Here is a 26,009-nt window from a genome sequence, read left to right on the forward strand (position 1 = left end):
AGAATTTATCAATGCACACACATGCAAGCACATATATACAGGAGTGATAACTGTAACCCACATTACAGGGGATCATACAGAGCAGTAAAAAAACCAAAAAGGTCAGGGCCATTGCCAAGATCTCAGTACAAAATTGTGGATCTGAAAATGAATGTGTAGAATGGAAATTTAACTTAAAAATCTTAGTACTTTATATACAATATATATACACATTGTCATGTTACAAAACACAGAATACCAGGACATACAGACACACCATGTTTTGTATGTTAAAGACAGTGTGCCAAATTCTGCTTCCAGTTGCCTTGTTTCAACGCCATTACTTTTACTTGAGGTCTACTGGGGAAAATTAAGAGCAGAATTTGGCTCAGCATAAAGAAAGCACATACATTTTTTCTTTTGTTTTTGCTATTTTGGGGGATTTAGGAGCACAAACTAGTTACCAAGAATCAGTACCTTGACTCTATCAGTAAATTATATTGAAGACATGGAATTATATTTTCAGTTAGATGGTTATTTTTGTCTGCAAATTAACCCAGTGAAGTGTGAAGAAGAAATCATTCATTTTTTGTTCATTTACATGCTTTCACACGTCAAATATATTTGTGGCCACATACAAGTTACAATTTAATTTATTAGAATTTTAACTCAAGACAGATGATAACAACAAAATGCACATTTTTAAACATATAAAATGGCTGGAAAATAAAGTGATCAGTTGATTCATGTGGTTTCTGACCTGGGATGATATTACAATGCAGTGTATTGGTTGGAACCCCAGTCACTTGCATGAGGATATCAAAGGTTAAAATTATTAAGTTACAATCCATACATTGGTAGATTAAACCAACGTGTTATAGAGAACTCCTCTCACCCCAGGACTCAGTAAAGAAGTTGCTTCCAATACTGCGTAACACAAGATCATGCATTTAACTGTTGTTTTTCTTTTAAGTTAAATTATAAGAAAGCTCAGGTCTTAATCCCTTAAGCTGCTCATTGACTTCCATTGACTATATAGGCATAGGGGCTTGCCTATATAGACCAACTTGCTGGATCAAGGCCTAAATCAGTAGGTGTATGCTGCTCTAGTTTTGGGGGATTTTTTTTAAATGAAAGTATATTCTTCATGGTTATAGGTAAAGTGCTACAGAAACCGGCCACCACACTGGCTGGGATCCACACTGGGAGGGAGGAGAGAGCTCTACGTTTCTTACAAAAACATTTTATTGTTAAACATTAACTTTAAATAGTTATATTTTTTAACATTCTATTACTTTTTCTTCTAAATTATTTCATTTTAATGTTTGTTACATAGTTCCAATAATGATGATAAGGTCAGCAACATTCATTGGAAACCTAAAGAGTCATTTTCATTTTTTTAAAGAAAGACTACAAGAAACTGCAGGCTACAGTGTCCCACCACTAACATCATTTTTTTCCTTTCCATTAGAATATCTACTATCCACCGATGATGTTGTTGTATCAGCATTGCTGCACTGTTGTGTTTTATTAGTTAACTAAATGGTTCAGAATGAATTTCAGTCTCAAGTAAATCAGGCAATACGCGTGATTCCCAACTATGGACAGTGTGGTGGTGGTTGTTTTAATTTCTTTTAAAAATGTCTTAGTTTTCCTGTACCAAATATGCTTTGTTCATTCTTGTGAGAATAGAACGCCCTTTTTTTCTGCTGACTCCTTAATTTTGCAATGCACAGGCACACAGACTCCCCGGAAACACATTGGAAAGAATGAAGTTGTTTGCATCTAGGGAAGAAGCATAATGAATGCCAGAGCTCTAGAATAACTCTCTCCACCCTCTTCCCTTGTGTGTGTGCTTTTTCAGACTGGCTTCACTTGAATAATAGCAGGAATGGTACGATACACCACTCATTACGGAGCTAGATCTTTGTGAATGTTAATGATTAATTGAAAGACACCCTGGCAATGGCTCTGTTTCTAGCTGGTCAAAGAATGCTGATAAGAGCAGTGGCAAACAATTTAGCCATAAGAACATTATTAGAACAGCACCAGCTATGTCTGCAGAAACAATGAAAAACATACAGTACAGAAAGAAGACAGACATATTCCCATATATTACACAGATGTTAATACGTTGAGATCCATAAGGAACATTATTCAGAACATACTTTGCTTCAAAAAAGAAAAAAAAAACAAGAATTTATATTTGATTTTGAATATTCTAGTATGCTGAGTCACTGGAACACGTGTGACTGATACTTCTATATGGTTTGTTGCTTCATTGTTTGGCACAGCATGGTGAGGGAAGGATGCAGCTAAATCAAAGCTTACTCCTAAAACAATTACAGGCGTTCTCTTTCAGTGACATAAAATGAATGACAAACTAAGAAAGCGCTTGGCACCACAGCAATTTTATGGATGATTAAGTAAAGAATTTTGCACAAGGAAATGAGTAGTGTATTTTGTATTCAAAGCATAATGCAGCAAATGGCAATCAATGGCACTGAGAATGAAATTGCATTTTAAAAACAACATTCCAAATTAAGTTTTATAATGTATAAAAGTCTTACACTTGTCATACACACACAGAGGAATGCATGTGTGCATGTGTATGCATTTTCACCAAAACTGTACAGTACATCTCCTTTACAATAAACAATACTCACGTAGCTGCATTATATCAGGGCAGTGATTAGAACTCAAAGAAAATTTACTGCAGAAAAAACCTAGGACCTGAACCATAGGCCGCTAACCTACTAGTCTTGACCTTTTTTTTTGTTTTGTTTTATTTTATTTCATAATCTCTTGCTTTCTCTCTCCCTTCTCTCCCATCTTTTTTTCTTAATTGAGCAAATGTGGTGCTGTTGAGAATGAGAAACTGATCCTGTCACATTGCTTCAGCTGAAGATAGGCCTGAATTTACCAAGTAGACAGTGGGATGCCAGACAAGTATAATGGGAGTGCGTTTAAAAGTGTGTGCAGTGATGGGCAGAGAAAAGCACTAGATGGCAGTTGTATCTGGAGACACCCGTAAAATGGGAGCAGGGCTACAGAACACAGATCTATATATGCACCTGGCAGTGTGGTTTGCTCTCAGCAGTTTATATCAAGTGATGTACAGTGTCCATTCATGGCATTGCAATTTAGGGTTGCACTGCTGGGGTCATGGTTCAGATCTAGGGGTCCTGGATGCCCGGGGTCTGGTAGGTGGCCAACTTTAGAAGTAAGAAGATGTGGGGATCTTTAGGATCCAAGAAGAAAGTAGCAGAGCTGATTGACCATGGAGAGACCAAGGGAAACTGCAGTCCCCTAAGTTGATCCTCCCTCTCATTACTAGACTGACGTCCTGGGTTATAGCCTGCAGCTCAGATGAAAGGAGGAACTGAAAGCTGAAACGATGCATAGTTCAGCTACTCCCACATGCCCGCTAGGACGTCTGTCCTATTAAATGTATATCAATGGAGAAGGTGGATGGAAAGGGCAGTTCTATTTTGTGTTGAGTTACTCTTATCCAGTGACCCCTCCTGAGATATTAGATTGTCCACGGGGGGATGGTGAGGAGAAAGTAGCATGTATTAGACCACTCCACTAAAGAGAAGATCATTAAAGCCCCAACTGAATTTGTGATTTGTCCCACAAAGCTACTCAGCCTTGAAAATCAGGGACGCATGACAGGCTCCCCAAAGTCACGTTTTTGCTGCACTAAGAGGAGTCTCAGAGCAGCAGATAATTTCACCCTAATTTATACAAATTTAGGTGAAAAAAGATTGCAGACAAACTCTACTTCCTTTTAATTTATTTTATTTGGGTTGGATGCAGCTCTGCACAAGCTGGTAAATGTGGAAATACACTAGTGTAAGACAAGAATCAACCAAGCACACTGAGTCTTAGTTCTATGCCGTGTTTACTGAACCTCTGGATCAAAGAGAAGTCCTGAAGTGGCCTGGAGTCCTCTCTAGTAATTTTAAGATTCTAGAGCAGGGTTAAATGTTGAAGGATCCTCCTAGATCCAAGAAAAGAAGTGGAGGAAAACAGATCACTATAGGAAAAATAAAGGATAAAAAACAGTGACAGGCCCATACATGTTTTCCATAACCTGGTTAAACTGCACACACTCCCCTATATGTGCACACACCATGCTTGAAAGTTTTCAGAAAGATCAACCAGGCCACATAGCAGATGCCAGCAGGATGATGTCAACCCGAGGACTATAATTTAATCACTCTGTTCTACAGAGCTTGAGAAGATCTACTACAAACCAATGCTTTCTAATTAGTTTGTGATTCTGCTTTTGTGTTACAAACTCACATGTCTGACACATGTTTGCCATGTTGTGGCAAAAATCCAGTTTTGTGTTTATTTGCATGCTAAAGTATTTCTTTTGATACTGTTTGCAGTGTTGTGGTAGCCATGTTGGTCCCAGGATATTGAGAGATCAGGTGGGTGAAATAATATCTTTTATTGGACCATCTTCTGTTGGTGAGAAAGACAAGCTTTCAAATTTCAGGACCTGAAGAAGATCTCTCTGTATCTGAAAAGCTTGTCTCTTTCATCCACAGAAGTTGAGCCAATAAAAGATATTACCTCACCCACCTGGTCTCTCTTCATGCTGTGTTTCCTGAACTGATAGTAAAGGATCTTATTAACAAGGGCTGACATTTGACAGTGAGTTTGGTGAACAGGAAGGCAGGAAACGCTGAGGAAAAGTAGTCCATCTGACTTGTTTTCTTCTGGAATTTGACTGCTGAGCATTTTTTTCCCACATTCTGGAGGAAGTGGAGCAGCTCTGCTTGCACTTCCTGTGTATGTGACCCACTGAGTGTACAGTTTTGAGGATTCATTTTTAACCTTATGTTTGAACTGTAGTTCCATTTCCAGCTAAATATAAAAAAATAAAGTGTGTCAGACAAGTTATGCTAACATAGTGCTGCCTTGGTTGGATAAGGGAGCTATGACAGGATGTATGTAACGCTCCCTGGCTGAATGTAGAAGTATTTAAAAACCCTTCACTGGGGAAAGAGCTAAAGCCTAGCCAATAGAGACTGCCTGAGCTGTCAGGCCTGGAGAAAGGAGCTAACAGCTATGACTCCATTAGGCTACTGGAAAGTGGAGCTGACAGATATGCCTCAATAGCATGGCTGGCAGCTATATAAAAGTGAGGTTTCCAGGGGCGCCAAGAAAGAAAAGGGGTGGGGCTTCTGGGAAAGAAGAATGAAACTTCCTCCCAAGTGGAGCTGAGCTTGGTGACAGTACCAAGGTGCTTTCCTTGATCTTCATTCACCACATCTAAAGGGATAAGTGGAGTTTCTGACAGGAGGATCTTTATTCCTTGATTATTTGTGTTAGTTAGGCCACCTGGACATTAAATGAACTTTCAGAGACTATTTGCTTCCCATAATGGGGACAACTTGAAGGGCTGTTTTGCTTTAGCTTGTTTTCCATCCTGGGTTAAAGAAGTGTGGACTTCAAACCCAAAGGGTGGAGCATTGGCTTATTACTGGAGGATATAAGGAAATTATAGGCAATGGAGAGGAATAAGTGAGGGAATTTAGAAGAGGATATATGGAAAGCAAGTTAATTTGGAATCAGTAGAATGGTAGGATCAAGGAGAAGAAAGGAAAAAGTGAGATGGAGACTTGATAGATTTAATAGCCTGTTTGGAAATCTTGGGAATAATAGGGAACAGGAGGCTGGGCAAGAGGAGGACAGCTGGGCTGGAGCTATCAGGCAAGGAGCTCTGGCATCTTTTCTCCTGTGATGAAAGGCTGCATGATTGTCCTCCGTGAAGGCACTGGCTAGAACCAGGCACTATGAAGGCAGGCTTCCCTGCATATCTCTCCCTGCCTACTTCAATCCCACCCTGCAGGAACCATGCAGTTCTAGTCCTAGCCGTCTCTTTCTATAGTTATAAATCTCTGACTACCTTGAACAAACATTATCACTACGTTGAACCCTCTTAATTTCAAAGCAGAAAAAAGGCTAGAACTTGCATCTTCCTGCACAAATAACAAGGGCCCCCAACATTTGAACTGAAAGAGAATCTCTGTTACCTCACAGCAGGACAAGGACTCTGACACACAGATAAGTAGTTATGATTTCATCCATTAGAGGGGTCTGGTACATTAACCTAAGCCAGTTTGGTTTGTTCTCTCTAATATGTACACACACAGTATATGGCATTTTCCTACGAAGTTGCATGTGATTTATCTTCTTCAATGAAGTAGAGTAGCATCTGGATCTAAGCCTCCAAAGGTCAAATACTGGTGCTACAAGTGGCTGTACTACCAAGCCACTGATTGTACGTACACAGCTTCAATTATATTCTCTGCTCTTGCCCTCACAGCATAACATGTTGGGAATATCGAGGAGGGAGGGTTTGCACTTATTTTCTCTTTGTTTCTCTTCCCTTCTATTCTTCCTTTTCTTCCCCCACCCTTCCTCCTTTGCTCTCCCTTCTTTTCCCATCCCCACCTCACTTTTTTAGTGTGTGTGTGGAAAGGGTCTTATAACATTCATTGGTATCCTGGAGCTGCATCCATGCATTCAGGTATTTTGTTTTCCTGGAGGCCAGTTTATATCACTTGCCATATCCCAATCACACTATGTGCTTTAATGCTGTTGGCTACACTGTATCTTGGCTGAGTCACACACTGAGGTGGCTATAAACAAGAGATCTAAGATGTAGCCTAGATTTAGCAAAATCACCAGCATTGTTGTGGATAACGGTGAAATAGTGGTGAGGATTTTTTTTAATAGTAAATGAGCACGTTTTTAAACATAATGAGATTTTAGCATGTTAGCCCTGAATTGGAGCCCTCAGTAACTGATCCTTATTTTCTTATGTCCCCTTTCCTCCACACTGGTCATAGCACTGCACATATTGAATTTCGTAATTCTTTAAAGTAACATACAGAACTGAACACAACATATCGCTTTAAATAGACAGTGTGTGGCACAAAAATGTTATTTACCACTGGTTGTTGATCATCACTCTAAATCTGTACAGAGGCTTCAGATTTCGAAACAAGATGTGCAATAAGTATAAGGCAGTCATCTGACTAAGGGATGACACAAGGGAGTGCCCTGAAAAATGAGCGAGAGAGAGAAGAGCGAGATGCACACAATGGCCAGAATTAGATACTATCCTAATTACAGGAAACGGCTTTTCACTAAGGCTAAGCCTGTGACAAATAGATAAAATCCATAAGACTCAAAGCTAAGGCTAACATTCTGTCTTTTTTTGGGAGGTGTGCAGGGCTGGGAGGACTAGAAAGTGTTAACTGATGAGATATTGTTAAGATTAATATTTGCAAATTTATGCCAATTGTATAAACTGATATACTAAGAAATGTTACTTTTTTTTTTTTTTTTTTTTTTTTTAAGTTTAGCAGTTGTAGGTAAATGATTTGCTTCTGGAGATTCTGATCATGTTAAACAGAGGCCAAAGTTAACATGTAGGAGGCATTCTAATACAAAATATTTTTTCTAAACATTGTATGTCATCAAGGGAGCAAAAGTTAGTAGGTTAAATAGCAAAAGCACTTTTCTTAAAGCTGTTTACTTTTCATACAGGCATTGGGCTTTATTCTGCCTTCACTCACACTAGTTTTACATTAGTGTAACTACTGACTAGAGTAGAACTACTCATGGTTTACACCGAGATAAGTTCAGACAAAGCCCTTGTTTTCTACAATGCTCAGAAATTTCCAGACATCCAAGTGTTGGTATCTCTAAATACACTCTGGAGGATCAGCAAGCAGTGAAAATGCTTCTTTTCCTATTCTCTTACTTCAGTCACCCATTATGAGCTTTGCTGTCCTCTGTATCAGGAGTTGTTTCTCCTCAGCACAGGCAGCTTTACTGTTATGATTGCAATTGTTAATCTTTAACCACGATTGAATCTACATAAGATGGTTTCCTCTGAAAGAGGCATTGCCACTGCCAAAGCCTGCCATGCCCTTTTCTAAGAAATCAGGAAGTCCCTACTGCTTAAATATAGTCACACAATGTTAATATTCGCAGAACTGATGCAGAATATGCAGTTTCCTGTTTAATGCTGCATGCATTGATCTGTGTAAGATTGAGTTTTACTGCACCAATACTGTTAAATAATTGACTTCCATGTCTGTATCACTGTGGAAGCTAATGGTGTCATGGCAAAAATCTAGGACTTATTTTTTAATGTCCTAGGTGTGACAATACGCTTGCATTTTAAACACCTAGCTATGAGCACGGTTTTCTCTTCCTGAATATGTCTTTGAAAATGTTTCAAGAGGTAGCTTTGCAATTTGAAAGATAAAAAGTATTAAACAGCAAAAGAATGCAAAAGAAGGTGAAACTTTAGAACTTTCTTATGGAAATTTCTAAACCTCTGTCACAGAAAAATATCTCATTTTGAGTTAGATTTCTGCAATCTGATCACCATTCTAAGAACTGAAAATCTGAAGCCTTTGCACCATTCAGTTAGGAGAGTTGACACTTGAAAGGAGAAGGAAATAAATCATAAATGGCTTTTTTCCAGTTTTACATCAACACCTGGGTTCTTGTGTCAGGAAGTCGAAGTCCCACCAGACCTCCACACACTAGAACAGTTGAAGCTAGAAGAATGGGGATTGCTTTGGTGATGCCAACAAGGGAACCAAATATTAAGTTTCCAAGTACAGCTGCTGCTTTGCATAGTGCGTTCAAAAAGCCGAAGCCTGTTGCCCTAAAAGAAAAAAAAGAATAACATTAAATATGCTTGAAAAATTAAAGACTTTGGGACAGATCCTCAGCTGGGGTAAATCAGGATAGCCCCATTGACTTCAGTGGAGCCATCTTGATTGTATAGTGTGCCAACAAAACAAGGGGACGATCATCTTTGTATGGGGAACAGAAAGTTTTAATTTCCTCCAGCTGACACACCTGATCAAACAGTACTTGGTGGAAATGCTGATGAGATCTCATCCTCATATAATAATGAACATTAAGACTTTGGACATGAACCGAATGGGGGCTTGAAAAATGGGTCTTGGGATGGAGGTGAGATGTAAGGGTATGACTACACTGCAAAGAAAACCCCACAGCACCGAATCTCAGAGCCCGGGTCAACTGACTCAGGCTTGTGGGGTTGGGCTGTGGGGCTATAAAATTGCAGTGTAGACATTTAGACTCAGCTCTGAAAGCTTGCAAGCAGGGAGAGCCTCCAAGTCCAGGCTCCAGCCCCAGCCTGCACATCTACACTGCTATTTTCAGCCCCGCAGCCCAAGCCCCATGAGTCTGAGTCAATTGACCCAGGCTCTGAGATTTGGTGCCACAGGTTTTAATTTGAAGTGTAGACATGCCCTAAGAGATTCTGCAGGATAGGGAAGGGAGGTAGTTTGCTAGCTGAGAGTTTAACAAAAACGCATTGAGTGGACATTGCTTTATGGAAACATAATATATGATCCTATTAATATTCTGTCTCAAAGCCCAAGAGTAACTCGTCTGCTTAGCTGATGACAAGGTTAAAACTAGATATGTTCTGCAAACCACTTTGATTTTAATAAACCTTGTTTATTATATCATATGGAGACTGTTGCTTAGGTAATTTTGCACAGGATGTCCCAAAGAGAACAAAACGTCTAACAGAAACAAAGAAAGGCAAAGGGTATCAGAAGTGTTAGTCAATATGGGTTTGGACAGAGGTGTCCTGTGTCATCAGGGGCTTCAGTCAGAGGAACAGAAGGGTGAAGCCTGATGACCAAGAAGACACTTTGGTAGGATGTTGTACAAATGCTGAAGCCAACATTCTTTTTTTCCAAGAATTCTTATGGGAGAAAAATCATAAATGTTGATATCTATTGTTTCCACATTAGCTCTGTGAATTATGCACTTTCTGAATTCATGACACATAGTCAGTCTTGCTGTGTGATTATAACTATCATTTGTGTATTAGACCCTTGGAATGTACTGTGGTGCCCACAGGTCACTTGCAGCCAACAGCTGTGTTTTATGATTCCCTTGCAACCTTTAAAATACTTGGACTTTAGCAAAATATTGTTCCTTTTGATTAAAGTATTCATTATTCTTTTTTATGCAACACATGGTGCCCCTTTAACATACCACACTAGGGAAAAAACCTCAGTGATATGTCTGGGGGGAAAAGAGACAGGCAGATGGAAAGCAGAAGCTATCAAGAGATGCTGCTTGAGAGGGTAAGCAGGAAAGTCATGGGAGGGCCACTCAGAGTGGCCACCAAATCTTGGAATCTTACCTTTTGTTCCCAGGTGGCTATTACTCTGGTGTGTAAGCACTGCTTGCTGCCAGAGAGTCTGCTGAGAATGATGCTTGAGAGGAGAAACTGAAATGCCTTGGAACCTTTGAGGCTGCAAGATTCGTGGCATGAGAGAGGGAACAGTGCAGACCTGTGAGACTCACTTTTTAAGTGGGGAAACTGAGGAAGCCCTGTAAATATATTACCCAAGAAGCCATTGAAACTCTCTGACTGAGGGATGGACCAAGGAATCCATTGCAATGTTGCCTGAAAAGCTGCTACAGCCACTGCCTGACAGAGAGATTGAGGAAGCCCTAGGAATGATGATCACTTGATGATTCCCTGTTCTGTTCATTCCCTCTGGGGCACCTGGCATTGGCCACTGTCTGAAGACAGGATACTGGGCTAGATGGACCGTTGGCCAATGTGGCCGTTCTTATATTCTTAAAAACTGTTGAAGAAACCAATCAAGGGGAGGACTGTGGGAGCCTTGGGAACACTGTTGAAGGAGGCTGGTACCTCAACAGGTGCTAGTTCTGCGCTAAAATATAGCAGTGCAGTCAGGGATAGCATGGGCAGCAGCTTGGGTTAGCTGCCTGAGTACAAACTGGACCTCCCGGATATGTGCTTGGGCAGCTAGCCCGAGCCACGGCCTGTACTACTGCTGCCACACTGCTATATTTAGTGCACTGGCTTGAGCAGAGCTAGCGCATGTCTGTCTGCCCATGCTGGGAAGCCCATTCCCAGCTGCAATATAGATGTACCCTTAGAGGGGCCCTAGAGAACAGGATGTGATTTTCCCCATCTCCCCAGGAGAGTCTGTGTTGTAAGGTGAGACTCACGAGGAGGGGAGTCCCATAGTGCAAAATGGGGCATCAGTATAGTGGTATCTGAAGGAAGTTGACTGATACAGGGAGAACCTCTTGGAAGGGCCACGTCTCCAGTCTAACTGATGCCAGGGGGGAATCGTGGTGAAGGCAGAGAGCTTGATTGGTACTGGGAGGAGTATCATGGTGGAAGAAAGGGATTGATTAGTATGAGAAGTAGGTATTGTTCCATTTTTGTCTTTATTTATGCACAGAATATAACCCTAAAGATATACAACTTATTTGTTATGATCAGTGCAAATACATATATATATTAGGGCTGTCAAGTGATTAAAAAAATTAATCACGATTAATTGCACTGTTAAACAACAATAGAATACCATTTACTTTAAATATTTTTGGATGTTTACTACATTTTCAAATATATTAATTTAAATTACAACAAAAAATACAAAGTGTACAGTGCTCACTTTATATTTATTTTTTATTACAAATATTTACACTGTAAAAAACAACAACAAAATAATATTTTTCAATTCACCTCATACAAGTACTATAGTGCAATCTCTTTATCGTGAAAGATGAACTTACAAATGTAGAATTATGTAAAAAATAACCCTGCATTCAAAAATAAAAAAATGTAAAACTTTAGAGCCGACAAGTCCTCTCAGTGCTACTTCTTGGTGAGCCAATCACTCAGACAAACAGGGTTGGTTATAATTTCCAGGAGATAATGCTGCCTGCTTCTTATTTACAATGTCACCTGAAAGTGAGAACAGGTGTTCGCATGGCATTTTTGTAGCCAGCGTTGCAAGATATTTACATGCCAGGTATGCTAAACATTCGTATGCCCTTCCATGTTTTGGCCACCATTCCAGAGGACATGCGTCCATGCTGATGATGGGTTCTGCTTGATAACGATCCAAAGCAGTGCGCACTGATGCATGTTCATTTTCATCATCTGAGTCTGATGCCACCGGCAGAAGGTTGATTTTCTGTTTTGGTGGTTTGGGTTCTGTCGTTTCCGCATCAGAGTGTTGCTCTTTTAAGACTACTAAAAGCATGCTCCACACCTCGTCCCTCTCAGATTTTGGACGGCACTTCAGATTCTTAAACCCTGGGTCGAGTGCTGTAGCTATATTTAGAAATTTCACATCGGTACCTTCTTTGCGTTTTGTCAAACCTGCTGTGAAAGTGTTCTTAAAACGAACATGTGCTGGGTCATCATCCGAGACTGTTATAACACGAAATATATGCAGAATGCGGGTAAAACAGAGCAGGAGACATACAATTCTCCCCACAAAGAGTACAGTCACAAATTTAATTGATGCATTTTTTTTTTAAATAAGCATCATCAGCATCGAAGCATGTCCTCTGGAATGGTGGACAAAACATGGAAGGGCATACGAATGTTTAGCATATCTGGCATGTAAATATCTTGCAACGCTGGCTACAAAAGTGCCATGCGAACGCCTGTTCTCACTTTCAGGTGACATTGTAAATAAGAAGCAGGCAGCATTATCTCCTGCAAATTATAACCAACCCTGTTTGTCTGAGTGATTGGCTCACCAAGAAGTAGCACTGAGTGGACTTGTAGGCTCTAAAGTTTTACACTGTTTTGTTTTTGAATGCAGTTATGTAACCAAAAAAAAATCTGCATTTGTAAGTTACACTTTCATGATAAAGAGATTGCACTTCAGTACTTGTATGAGGTGAATTAAAAAATGCTATTTTGTTTGTTTATAATTTTTACAGTGCATATATTTGTAATAAAAAATAATAATATAAAGTGAGCCCTGTGCACTTTGTATTCTGTGTTGTAATTGAAATCAATATTGAAAATGTGGAAAAACATCCAAAAATATTTTTAAAATTTCAATTGGTATTCTATTGTTATAAGTGTGATTAATCACAATTAATTTTTTGAGTTAATCACATGAGTTAACTGTGATTAATTGACAGCCCTAATTTTATATATATATATATAAACGCACACACATATGCACTTATTGTAGATTCTACTAGTGCCCTAAGGCCAAAATTTGCCCAAAAGATTATGAACACTGAGAAAAACAATATGTAGAGATAATGTAATTCTTTTCTATCAACAGGTCTCAGCCTAAATGCAGTAAAAGCTAACAGAGTAAGAGTTAACAGAACTAACAAAAGAATATAGATCTAGTTAATGCAAATTTAGACACAGATCTAGACATGAAATCTTTGGAAGGGCAATGCTAAGGAACATATAGGGATACTTTTTATATTGCTCTGTAGAGGTAAATTGCTTCAGAGATGCTATCTGCTTACATCATCTAGTTATAACAAGGGCCTGCATATAATTTCCTGAGCATTTGGAACATTTATTTTCATATCCTGTGTGCTCTACAACTAGCACATTCAGAACCTGCAGTATATATTCCGGGACTGTTATCAGGTGGATGTCTCTGTATTTTAACTCAAATATGAAGGTACTTTTTAAAGATGGTATGTAATATATTTGAACTAAATTGGTGCAGTATTCAGGTACGGAAAAAAAACAGCTCTTTTGGAAAATATAATTGGCATAGTCAAACTTTTGCAACTGGATGGTGCTGCTAATTTTCTGATCTCATGAACATTGTCAAATGATCATAAAGAGAGATGAATAACACTGTTAAAATAAGCCCATTTTTCTTTGCCCCTGACTGTTTCAAGGTTTTAAAGTGAACAACCCTGTAGTAAATGTCATCTTTTGATCTTTACGCAGTCTCCACGTATAAAATGTTGCATAAAATACTATATTGTTAATTGTAACCAGGAACACAAATAAGATGTTCAAAGAATGAAGAAAAATGTCTGAATAATGTAGTCCTTTCTTGCTGCGTCTGAACAGTGTTCTCTCTATTTTCAATCATCTCTGATCGCTCACTTGAATCTTGAAACTATGGGCCTGACTGTGCATGCCTTGTGCACCAATAAACATGAACAAGAGTTTCGATGCTCAAGGAAAGCAGAATCAGGCCCTACAGCTTTAAAATACAAATGTATTTGTTAAAATATTTATGATTTAAATCAATTATATCCCATATTAATACTTCCCTTCACTGCACCCATAACTCATTCTAGTACGACGGAGGGACTGAGAAATGTTGTATGTATCTGCCCCAATCTCCAAGCACAACAGGGCACAGTCTCCCCCTCTAGCTCTGCTGCAATCCTTGCTGCTGTGCTTCGAAGAGGAGATGAAGTGTACTGACATTCTAAGAATCATCAAGGAAACTTGGTGAATCGTCAGAGCACTCAGTGTGGATTGAAATGCAGACGCCTGAAGGCGTGAAGTCATTACCAAACATTGTACCAATCTGCACTACATTGATCAGTTAATGGGCAAATCGTTGGCACAAACTCCCGTTTTCTGACTCTCTGTGAGGAATTAGCTGTGTGATTCCCATTAGGGTCTGGGGGAGTTATGTAGTCATAATCCTGTGCACAGCTTAGAAAATTGACAGGAACACGTCACATCAATACAGGTAGTGCAGTGGGGTGGATTTGTTCAACTCTTTAAAAATTATTTATTTTATATCTTTTAGTAATAATAGAATAACAATACGCAAAATCCTCTAGAAATACGGGAGTGTGACAGGTCTGCCAGTGTGGTGGCAGTTAGAAGGTAGGTTTTAATTCTGGTGCAAGGGAGGCCTGGTTTAGTTAAGACATGACAAAGAGAAATGGCTTTCTTGAAAAAAGTGGCTAAAAATGGGAGGTTAGTGACCCAAGCCTATAGATCACCAGAGCTCTTTCCCTGGATGCCGTGTATATTCTGTGGGTCAGGTACTTCTACTATTAAACTTAATGGTCTGGCCTTGCAGCCAGAGCACCTAGTGACTCCCTTCCTGAAATCCCAGCAGCATTTGCAGGGGCACCTGTCTGTACAGGCCAGGGATTTGACAGTTTAGTTTCCAGACCCAGTGCCAGGTTCCATCCACATCTTCACATAAGACTATGAATAGCATTATCATGGCTCCCTGAAATATATGTGAGAAGATATAATGGAAGCTAGCAGTTTTTCCTCAATATGCTATGGCCAATCTTCTAATGTTAACAACTCAAGCATGTCCAGCTTTTTCCCCCTTTCACATTAGGACACAGTTTCATATCCTAGATTAAGAAGGTACAAAATTTTACCCACAAGTAGGACCACAGAATTTGCCTTTCTGCATCAGATTAATGGTTCATCAAGGACAATTGTATAGTCTGGTTATAAATCTCTGAAATGTGATCATTTCACCACCACACATGGAAGTAGACAATTGGAGATATAAGAAAAGGAACTACAGTCAGAGAATTAGGGGTCCTAGATTTTTACATCCTTGATGCTGAAGAGTGAGAGGGAGGGAGGGAGGAAGGAGATAGACACTTTGACAAGTACCTAGAGAACTAGATCAAGTGAGTTAATAAAATCCATGTGCTTTTTACAAAAAATTTTTCCAGCTGAGTTTATCTGAATTCATCAGCTGGACAGGACAAGTGCAAGTCAGCAGATGGGAATGATCAGGATTATATTACATATGAATCCTCCTTGAGATCATATCTGAAAAAAAACATACAGCAGTAGCCTAAAAATAAAGACAGCAAAGAAAGACTTGTGAGGCATTTTATGTCATAAGAAAAGAAACATGAGTTTCAACAGAGTGCAGTTGAACCCCATCCACAGGATGGCAGTAGAAAATAACTGCCAGGAAGTGTACTGTGAGTCAGTGACTGCAAAGCTATGTCTGAGATGAATACAAAATTTCTCTTCTGACAGCAACAACAATACAACATAGGGTTTAAAATATCCTGTGGATAATGTTGATCACTCTGGGGGAGTTCTCCAGGCTCAGAAAGGGAAATGAAGGATGGGTGCACTGAGTAGTAGGTAGATCTGTAATTTTTCATTTTTGACCAAACTCTACGCATTCTTTTCAAATGCTCTGGGAAAAGGCAGGAGATGATGATTGCATTTTACAGTACATTGTGAACTCTAAATTAGCTGGCCAAGATCAAAATCCAGATGTCTGGCAGATCTAGTGAAGTTAATGAACTGTTGGATTACTTGATCTAATGTGACCGTGAGGAAGTACAATGAGATGACTATACTTATCAGTCTTATTCCAAAGTCCACTTAGGTTTGGCTTATTTATCTGGTCACAGCTACTCCTGGGTGAGAGTTCTAACTTCTAATCATGGTGCTCCCCAAACTAGTTCACAAGAAGCTATTGTCATTTACATGAATGTAGCAATTGAATGTTAAAGTAAGAAAATCTTCCTAAACATCTCTTCTCTAGAGAATTTTAGCCCTATTCCATTCAAATGTGTATTACAGATAGAGCTGGTTGCCAGTGCAACCTTAATTCTACCTCCTCGTGCATATGCATTATGGTACAGTCTTTAATTACTTGACTGCATTCTATTTTTTCCCCACAGATCCCTTGCCTGATTCAGTGCACGGCATGGACGTTCTCTGGGGATAAATCAGGGCTGTACAATGAAGGAGACTGTTGTCTGTAGGACCCTTGCCTCATTTGTTGAAGAAGCTGGAAGGTGTGTACTGAATGAATCATGGGAATGCCATAAGAGAAAGGACAGTCTCATGCTTAAGGTAGTTGAATGCTGGCCTGCAGAACTGGATTCTATCCCTGCCTCTACTACAGAGTCCCTGTGTGATGCCGGGCAAGTCACGTAACCACACTTCATTAATTGTGTGTTCCTCATTTTCTGGGTGTCCAACTCGAGACCCGGAATCTGATTTGCAGAAGTGCTGCAGCTCATAGCTGCAAATGAAGTCAATGGGAGCTCTGCTTTGAACATATAAACTGTTATAGGATGCTAAGTATTCTGAAAAGTTAGATCTTAGGTGTCTCAAATTGGAAACCCAAAACTAGTGGACACTTCTGACCATATTGTGCCTCAGTTCCCCATGTGTGAAAAGGGGACAATAATACCACCTTTCCTCCCTGGGATGTTGTGAAGATTAATTAATTTATGATTGCGAAGAACTAAGAAACTAGAATAAGAGCACCTTAAGGGAAAAACACAGGGTAATTAATAATTCTGTAGTCAGTGCAGGGTTTCGATGGTGTGCAGTAAATAATGCATGCAGCCACATGCTAAATGATGAAGATAAAAGAAATATTGGCTAGCTTGCTCAGTGAGTGAACACTGTCCATCCTGTACACTGAATGAGTCAGGGTCCCATCAGAAAAATAAATACAGGTGGGCTGATTTAAGGTTGCTAAGCAACCTTAATTCTGGCATTTCCAAACTTGTGAGTGTGCTTGACTTTGCAACCTTAACAATGTTCTTTTAACATAATTTTATTTTGTGTAATTGAGATATAATTCTGATAAGAAAAAATCTCAGGGAACAGAGGGAGAAAGATTTTGAGATTGCATGAAAATACGAGGCAGCACTTTCCTTGTCAATTAATCTGGGAAGATCTTAAGGGTTCAAAACCTACATTTCTTAAATGTTTGGAAGGAAGAAGGTTTGGGAGGCCCTGAAGTGGCTGTAGATTGATTTGGGGCAGATACTACGGGACTGAGAGTCTGAGACTAATCAAAGGCTTTCCAGAACCAGTCTGTTGGCTGAGCAACCCATCCAGAAGGAAGGTGATGCTCAACAAGTTACTATCTTTAATGACCTGTTTTTATGCTGTTAGAAACTGGACCAATGCAGCTAATCATTATTGTATTGTACAAAAATGTGTTTAAAAAGCAGTAAAGAAAAACCCAGAAGTATCAGAGTTACTGTTGTGTACATTTAAAATCTTAATTAGAGAATAGGTGTATCTCCTATTTCACACACTATGTAGTCTCTTATATTTGCAGTTGAACAGCTCCGATGAAGATTTATACTATATGTCCAGACAAAAAGTATGAAGATGGAGTTAGTACATACCAGTCATTTAGGACAAACTACATTAAAGGAGTATTGTAATTACCTCAAACCCAAGCATTAGAAAACCCAGGAAACTCACAGCTAAGGTTAAACTTAAAAGAAACCTAAACATGTGAAGGTTCACAATGCAGTTAGGTTACTGAAACAACCCGCACTCTCTCCTGTAGTCATACCAACACAGGGAAAAATTAAATGTGTCGCTGTATGTCATGTACATTGATTATTTTCAAAATTCACATTGTATACCCAACTGACAAAGAGCCAATATATTACATAAATTACTTGTAGTACAGTTTATTAAACTCATGACATTGGCAAATTGTCAGGTGTGTGGGGTCCAGCTAGCTTCTAAGACCTATTGGGGAGCTGTGCTGGAAGGAAGGGAGGGTTTTTTGGGTTGGATCACTTGCCTATGTTAAGCCTCACCTCCCACAGCTGGAAAACACCTGCTTTTTTTCTAGCCCACTCTCCAGCTGCACCTTGCTTTCCTCTATTGCTGGTTCCTGACCTCTCCTACAGGCAGGGAAAGCAGTGCACAGCTGGTAGCGGTAAGGAACTGATAATATAGGACAGAATGGCTCCATGCAGGGGAGAGGGCTGGCAACCAAGAAGAGGCAAGACAGTACCTTATGGCTCTCAGCCAGTTTTGGATTGGGCCTGTGTGCTAGTGTGCAGTCAGGTGAGAGTAAAGGAGGATTAGGGAGATCTGAGAGGTCTCACAGAGAAAGGGTAATCAGAACCAGGGATGGAGGCAAGGATGGGAGAGTGGGGGGGGGGGGGAAGGAAGGATGAGAGAACAATTGTTTGGAAGGTTCTAAAGGTTAAGGAACTCTTTATGGTGATCTAGAGACTGATAGACCATAAGGGTACATGTAAATATGGATGGGCCTGTATAAAAATATATATTTACCTAATAGACTATAACAGAAAGAATGGTTATGGTCAATTGTGTCAGCCTGTACTTGGACGTCTGCAGTGTTGTTGTAGCTGTGTTGGTCCCCCGTATATGAGAGGGACAAAGTGGGTGAGGCAATATCTTTTATTGGACCAACTTCTGTTGGTGAAAGAGAGACAAGCTTTCGAGCTCCACAGAGGAGAAGAAGAAGAAGAGCCCTGTGGAGCCCGAAAGCTTGTATTTTGAAGAACATTTTGGAAAGTGCAAATTTACTGCTGCAATTTACGTCCATTGCTTCTTGCCCTATCCTCAGAGGTTAAGGAAAACAATTTTTCTTTCTCCTCCTTGTAACAATCGTTTACATACTTGAAAACTGTTATCATGTCCCCTCTCAGTCTTCTCTTTTCCAAACTAAACAAACCCAATTTTTTCAATCTTCCCTCATAGGTCATGTTTTCTAGACCTTTAATCATTTTTGTTGCTCTTCTCTGTACTCTCTCCAATTTGTCCACATCCTTCCTGAAATGTGCCACCCAGAACTGGACACAATACTCCAGTTGAGGCCTAATCACCTCAGAGTAGAGCGGAAGAATTACTTCTCGTGTCTTGCTTACAACACTCCTGCTAATACATCCCAGAAGGATGTTCGCTTTTTTTGCAACAGTGTTACACTGTTGACTCATATTTAGCTTGTGGTCCACTGTGACTCCCAGATCCCTTTCCGCAGTACTCCTTCCTAGGCAGTCATTTCCCATTTTGTATGTGTACAACTGATTGTTCCTTCCTAAATGGAACACTTCACATTTGTCGTTATTGAATTTCATCCTATTTACTTCAGACCATTTCTCCAGTTTGTCCGATCATTTTGAATTTTAATCCTATCCTCCAAAGCACTTGCAACCCCTCCCAGCTTGGTATTGTCCGCAAACTTTATAAGCGTATTCTCTATCCCATTACCTAAATCATTGATGAAGATATTGAATAGAACCAGACCCAGAGCTGATCCCTGTGGGACCCCACTCATTATGCCCTTCCAGCATGACTGAAAACCACTGATAACTACTCTCTGGGAACTACTTTCAGAGAACACTTCCTTCCCACAGGAGTCTAATTACTTCAATGGTTTTTGGATTAGGTCTATAGTCCCTCTTTAGAAGTTGTACTTCTTCTCTGCTCCTGGTTTCCTAGGCAATGTAGATGGAACCCCAGAGCCCATGGAGCCTCATAAATGGGCAAAGGGTAGGGAGTCACTACAGGGAGAGGGGATCACAGGCAGGCAGGAATTGGCATGGGAACACACTGAGAGGGGAAGAGGTGGCCAGTTACAGGAAAAGGAGCAGCAAATTGGGTCCACACAAGTGTTACTTTTCACATAACTCTGCAAAAATAGGGCCAGCCCTGCATAGAAATAACCCAGAAGGCCACGTTTAGGGCCAGATTTCCTACTCAACAGCTCCCACTGACAACAACAGGTGGTGCTGGGAGCTGAGCTCTTGTGAAAATCTGGCCCTTGTGAAAATCTGGTCTATATTGCCAAAGGCCAGTCAAAGATCAGCAGATTCTACCAACCAGCCTTTTTATGCAATATATAAATATTTGCTCTCTGGTTGAGCCCTTGTAGAAGAAATTTCAGCTGGAAGTCATCTTTTGTGGTGGAACTGTGGGCAGCTGTTATTGTGTGCAAATTGTTTTAAAGGGACAAATAGGAAAACCCTTTGTTGTAGTAGTGGTATTAGCAAAAACTGCTAAAGAGCAACTATTAAGTAAAGATGTAATGCAGACTCACTAGGATATATGCTGAAATGTAAAAAAGTAGATGGAGTAGTTACCAGTAGTAACTTTTTATTATTATTAAACAATATTATATTTTTTCTTCCACTAAAATTAATGAGTTTTATCACAGTAATTTTCCTCTACCTGGCTTTAATAAAATATTTACTTCTATTACATTCAGGAATGCCAAGAAAATAGCTATCTGTAAAGAAGGTTTATAATGCTTGGTTGATGGGATGATTATTACCGGAAGAGCACTTCCTGAGGTGTAATAAAAACACAGTGACATAAAAATAGAATGCTTTGGATTCATAAGTCATCTGGTATGGTTATCTTGAGATTGCTACAACAATGGAGATGAACTGCCAGTGTAAAAAAAGAAAATATCTTTGAAGCTTTTCTGCCAAAGAGGAACTAGAGGTGAGTGTTGTACTTATACTTGGATCTATAATTTCTCCTTTCCGGAGGAAAGGTCTATGCATATATTCACCCCAAAAGCTGGGAATAGCATGTAAGGCATTAGGCAATAAGTAGCCTCTGGGTATTTTTTTGTCCTGTATTAAAAATGTCTAATGCCTTCATGACATGACGTACAATAATGTGAGAAAAGATGCCCCCCAGGCTTCACTGACAGGAATCTGAACAATTACAACAGCATTTTTTCAAGAATAAAAGGAAGAAAATAAACTGTCTCAGTTTTCAGATCTACTAGTTTTACTCTTGATGAACTACAACATCTCATACATCCTTGTCCTTCTAATCCCTTCACTGACATTAGACCAATGATCTAGAGCTCAGTGTTAGATGAGAAACTTTCTTGCAGAAATTGGAAGTGGCCTGGGGGCCCTTCAAGAGCCTGGAAAGGTCAGAAGCAGTGCTCTAGAGGCTTCTTTGTAGCTGGTTAATGAAGAGATCATGTAGATACCTGCTGACCCTTCATACAAATCCTCACAGGACTGATTAATATTTCATACTTGGGCCAAACGCATTAGCCCTCCCAAAAGATGCTATTAAATCCCTGTGCCAGTGATTATATTATACTCTCCACATCATTTCACAGTCAATACACAATTATACTTTGGTTCAAATTCTGCCCTTCAGTTATACTATTGTAAATCCAGAATCAGTCCACTGAAGTCAGCAGAATCACTACAGATTAGCACAGTCTAAATGAGAGCAAAATTTGAACCTACATGTTTCACATCAACTATACTTCTTATGGTATTAATTCAAAAGAGCAGGTATCTGATGCAAAATATGTCTCAAATCATTATCAAACAAACAGCTCAGAAACCAGATTCTTTTTCCCTCTGTTTGCAAGAGAAATGAGGAGTGGAAGACTAACACACTAATACATTATAAGACTTGGAGTATGTTTTGCAATGAAGCCAGCAGGACTAACACAGTTATATTTCAATGTACCTTCTGTCTGTAGGATACAGTTCCACAGTAATGACATCAAGGGAGTTCCATGCTGAGATGGTGAGACCATTGTACAAACACAGCATGCCTATCATCATGGATTCACTGGTACCAAACCACAAGAAAAAACAGCTAATTCCAGAGAGTACCATAGAACCACCTATATTCAAGGCAGACCAAAAAAAAAGTCATTGTTTTTACAGAATAATAATATTTATAATCTTGTTTGTTTTGCATAACAATGGCCTTTCCACATCGGACAGTTTAAATCACTAAACTGCACATTTGAATTTAAAACTAAATTCTAAAACAGAACCAATTTCTCTGGCAACTATCAGTAGGGACCACACTTCTTGCAATTACAAGGAATGCATTTACATACCATATTAAACTAACAAGAATAATTTAGTAGGACTCAGTCTTTATGTAGGATATTGCTCATAGAAACTCAACATAATAAATTACTTAGTTATTTAAGTAAAATGAGCATAAATTTGTCATCATGAAGAGTCGACATCTGATTTTCAACCTCCACTAATGTCCCAAAATAGAAACCGGTCTACGGGCCCCTCTAAATTATGCTAACTAGATGGTTCCCTACACTCACTAAATGGTCTGCTCCACCATCTGAGGATTACCTGCACACAGCTCCCTCTCCCTTTAATGGAGCAAGCCAATACTGAGCACTTTTAAAAATCCCACAACCACAAGTGCTTAAAATAGTATACTTATTTTATTTTATGGTAATACTGAGTGATGAACAAATATATGGCAGTTGAGAGTTGGCTGGGCTCCTTAGCTGTTAATTTCCAAACTTTCTAACATTTAGGTGTTTTTGAATAGGTGCTTAGGATTATACACTAATGAAAAAGTCGCTGGAAGGGATTTCTTCTTGCCTTTATGAACAGCAAACCCTAAAAGAGAAAACTTTGTATTATCTAGACTGCTTTAGGTTTTTTTGGAGGGATTTTGGCAAAGCCCATACCTAACATCGTTAAACGTCCAATTCTGTCCATCAGAAGAGCAGATACAATATTTCCTGGTAACACAGCCAAAGTTCCCAGGAAATTAACAAAATAAATCCAATAAGCACTGTAGTCATCATCAAAGGTAATCTGACATCCTGTCTTGTTGTGCTTAAATATGCAGTTTATAAATTCAGTGTCAATGAATTTATATTGCTCGAGATCTGTGGAAACAAGGCAAGTGTCAGCAAAAACAATATCGGCTAACTCATAACCCTGCGAGAAGCATATGATTTAAAACATCCCAAGATTAGACACTCTTATTGATGAATAGGAGCTTACATGCTGGTTTGCTTAGTATAATATGGCTAGTTACTGCGGTTACTTGTTGGTATTTTTCCCCTTATAAATAAACATTTTCCAGATGAATTCAGAGCTCCTGAAAATAAGGGACTATGGCCTTGATCCAGCAAAGCACATAACTGCTGCTTAAAGTTCCATATGTGCTTTGCTCAGCTGGAGGCTGATAGTACAGCCTACCACCCGGCATACTGAAGATTTACAAACGTTCACCACTTAGCATTGTCAATGTTCCTCAGTCTTGTTCAGCTACAGACCTGGGTCTAGAGACTGTCAATCATGTCACCTTTTGGTGGGTTTGTGGTGAGGATGAATATCCACTGGAAACTCAGATGAGACTCATTTTCATTTGGGATTAGGATGTATTAGCTTTCAACTGTAGTTCTATTCTAAAAAAAGTGACTGCAAAAATGCTCTAGAATCACTCAGAGGCAATTAGGTTTTTCTAAGGGCTTGTCTACACAGGGCAGCAATGCCCTCCAGAGGGGGGTGTAAATTTGAGGGTGCTGTAAGACCCCATGTAGACCCTGCTGATGGACTAGGAACCTTTTAGAGCATGTCAGCAGGGTCTACACAGGGCAGTTATTGCACTTTCCAATTGACACCTGGTGCACATTGCCCCCCATGTAGAGAAGCCCTAAGTGCCAGCTCTGCAAACATAGCCTGAGGTGTGGGTTTTGTTTGTTTCCTTTTTAGTGAGACACAAATGAGGCCAGAGCATCAGTGACTTCTCCAGTTTCCACCTTGTTGTCCCATATGACCATTTATTTCAAGGGCCCTCAATACTAGCCCTGGACCGTGTTAGGGATTTGAACATAGCTCTCCAGAGGTATAAAGCTAGTGTGCTCGCTCACTGGCATTTCCATTTGTTACGTTTTGAACCAGGAAGTGAACAAGCTATTAAATGCTGACAGTTTTCCCCCAGTGCCCTCCAAACTCGCTCTGGAAGATCAGACCCTGCATTTCCCACTTTGTTTCTCTTACTGCTGTCAGCCTTGAGGCCCTGAGTCACATAGACTTTCCCTTCAGGCAAAGAGGGCTGGCCATTTTTACTTCGGACCCCTACCAACACCGTTTGCAAGATGGCCATGTGGGAGAGCAATAAGAGCTGCTACACCCCCCAACGTTAAGCCCAGTGAACCAGATTCTCATCTCATTTACATGGGATTCAATTGAACAAAATGGAGCTACTCTGGATTTACGACTATGTAAATAAGATCAGGCCCTGCCCCATTATCTCTGCAATATTCCCACTTCTTATTGGCCTAGGTAATGGGGGGAGAAGAAAGAAAGAAAGTGTACGAGTCGTGAACTCAGATCCCCTCCCCTAAACATGGTAGCATATTGCATATCACTACTAGACATGTATGCCAGAAAATCTTACTGAGTTATAGGTGAAACCACATTATATCGAACTTGCTTTGATCCGCCAGAGTGCGCAGCCCTACCCCCCCCGGAGCCGCTGCTTTACCGCGTTATATCCGAATTCGTGTTGTATCGGGTAGCGTTATAGCGGGGTAGAGGTGTATTGTATTCCTGACAAGCAGGCTTTGTGAAATAAGACCACGGTAGTTGGACAGTGATATGATTGTCCTTTCAGCATACCTGTGCTGGAGAAGTTGGTGTCCACAAAAGTACAGTTCCTGAAGTATGTGCTCACAGAAGTAATGTCCTCAAATAAGCAATTCTTAAAAAGGGAATCTTCAAAGGTTACTGATTTAAACTTCATCATAATAAACCTGCCCAATACAAATAATTTCCATCAGTCTGCCTTCATGCATCATGATTAGAGATTTAGCTGTGCAGTCTTACATGGATGCCATTCTCAGAAGTCCCACGCCCACAAACATAATACTTCCTGCAGAGTCAGAATGGCTGATTGACTGATGCTGTGCAACCATTGTTGAATACATTGATTTCACAAAATGACGTTCCCTCACAGCTGCTGGGCATACCCTTTTCATAGTTAACACAAGGATAAAATATTTCTTATAACCAATCTCTAATCAAAATGTAAAGAACCTCAGGACTCTGATGTAATATACTTTTAAAAGCAATGTTAAATAGCATTTCACAAGTGCTACTGTATTCTTCGCTAAGGCTCCAGAAATCTGGCTTCTTGGAATAAATGATTAGTGGAGATGCTAACAGATTTTAAAGAACCTTTATTTCTTGAGCCAGACAAAACCCTCTCCATCAGGTCAGGCTCAACATTTGGGCCCAGATTTTTAAAAAATGTTTACACAAAAATGCTGGAACACAGTCACAAATATTGCATGTGCAGATAATCTGCTAGATGTCTAAATGGAAATATGTTTATGCTACTACTGTGACTACATGTACAATTGTAATTATTGTGCACAGAAATTTTTGTGCACACTATTCTAAAATTGCCTCTTTCTAGTTCCTAGTTCTTCTTACTTTCTGGCCCCTCCTTCTTACTGACTCTCAGATAACTAATACCATAGCCTTTTGACCTGTTATTTAATTCATTTTAAACAGTGAAGGAAACCTATTAGATAACCATACATATAATAAGAACATTAGACTCAATATTCTTAGGCCAAGTCTACACAAACTTTTTGCCAACATAAGCTGTTGGTCAGGGCTGTGATGAGGTGTGATTTGTGACCAAC

General features: G+C 39.7%; 1 protein-coding gene across 5 annotated transcripts in view; it reads right to left on the bottom strand.

Moving 5' to 3' along the window:
- Positions 1-3,773: 3,773 nt before the first annotated feature.
- Positions 3,774-26,009, bottom strand: part of SV2C (synaptic vesicle glycoprotein 2C) — a 181,959-nt gene continuing 159,723 nt past the window's right edge. For all 5 annotated transcript variants that reach the window (XM_005288284.5, XM_065550079.1, XM_042855957.2 and 2 more), the window contains 4 exons: positions 24,979-25,112; positions 23,034-23,237; positions 22,049-22,208; positions 3,774-8,686 (listed from right to left, as the gene is read on the bottom strand). In XM_005288284.5, the coding sequence (XP_005288341.1) occupies positions 8,503-8,686; positions 22,049-22,208; positions 23,034-23,237; positions 24,979-25,112 (682 nt within the window). In that variant the 3' untranslated portion in view covers positions 3,774-8,502. The remainder of the gene's footprint in view (positions 8,687-22,048; positions 22,209-23,033; positions 23,238-24,978; positions 25,113-26,009) is intronic.

Source organism: Chrysemys picta, chromosome 6, assembly GCF_011386835.1.
Source record: "Chrysemys picta bellii isolate R12L10 chromosome 6, ASM1138683v2, whole genome shotgun sequence".
NCBI lineage: Eukaryota > Metazoa > Chordata > Testudines > Emydidae > Chrysemys > Chrysemys picta.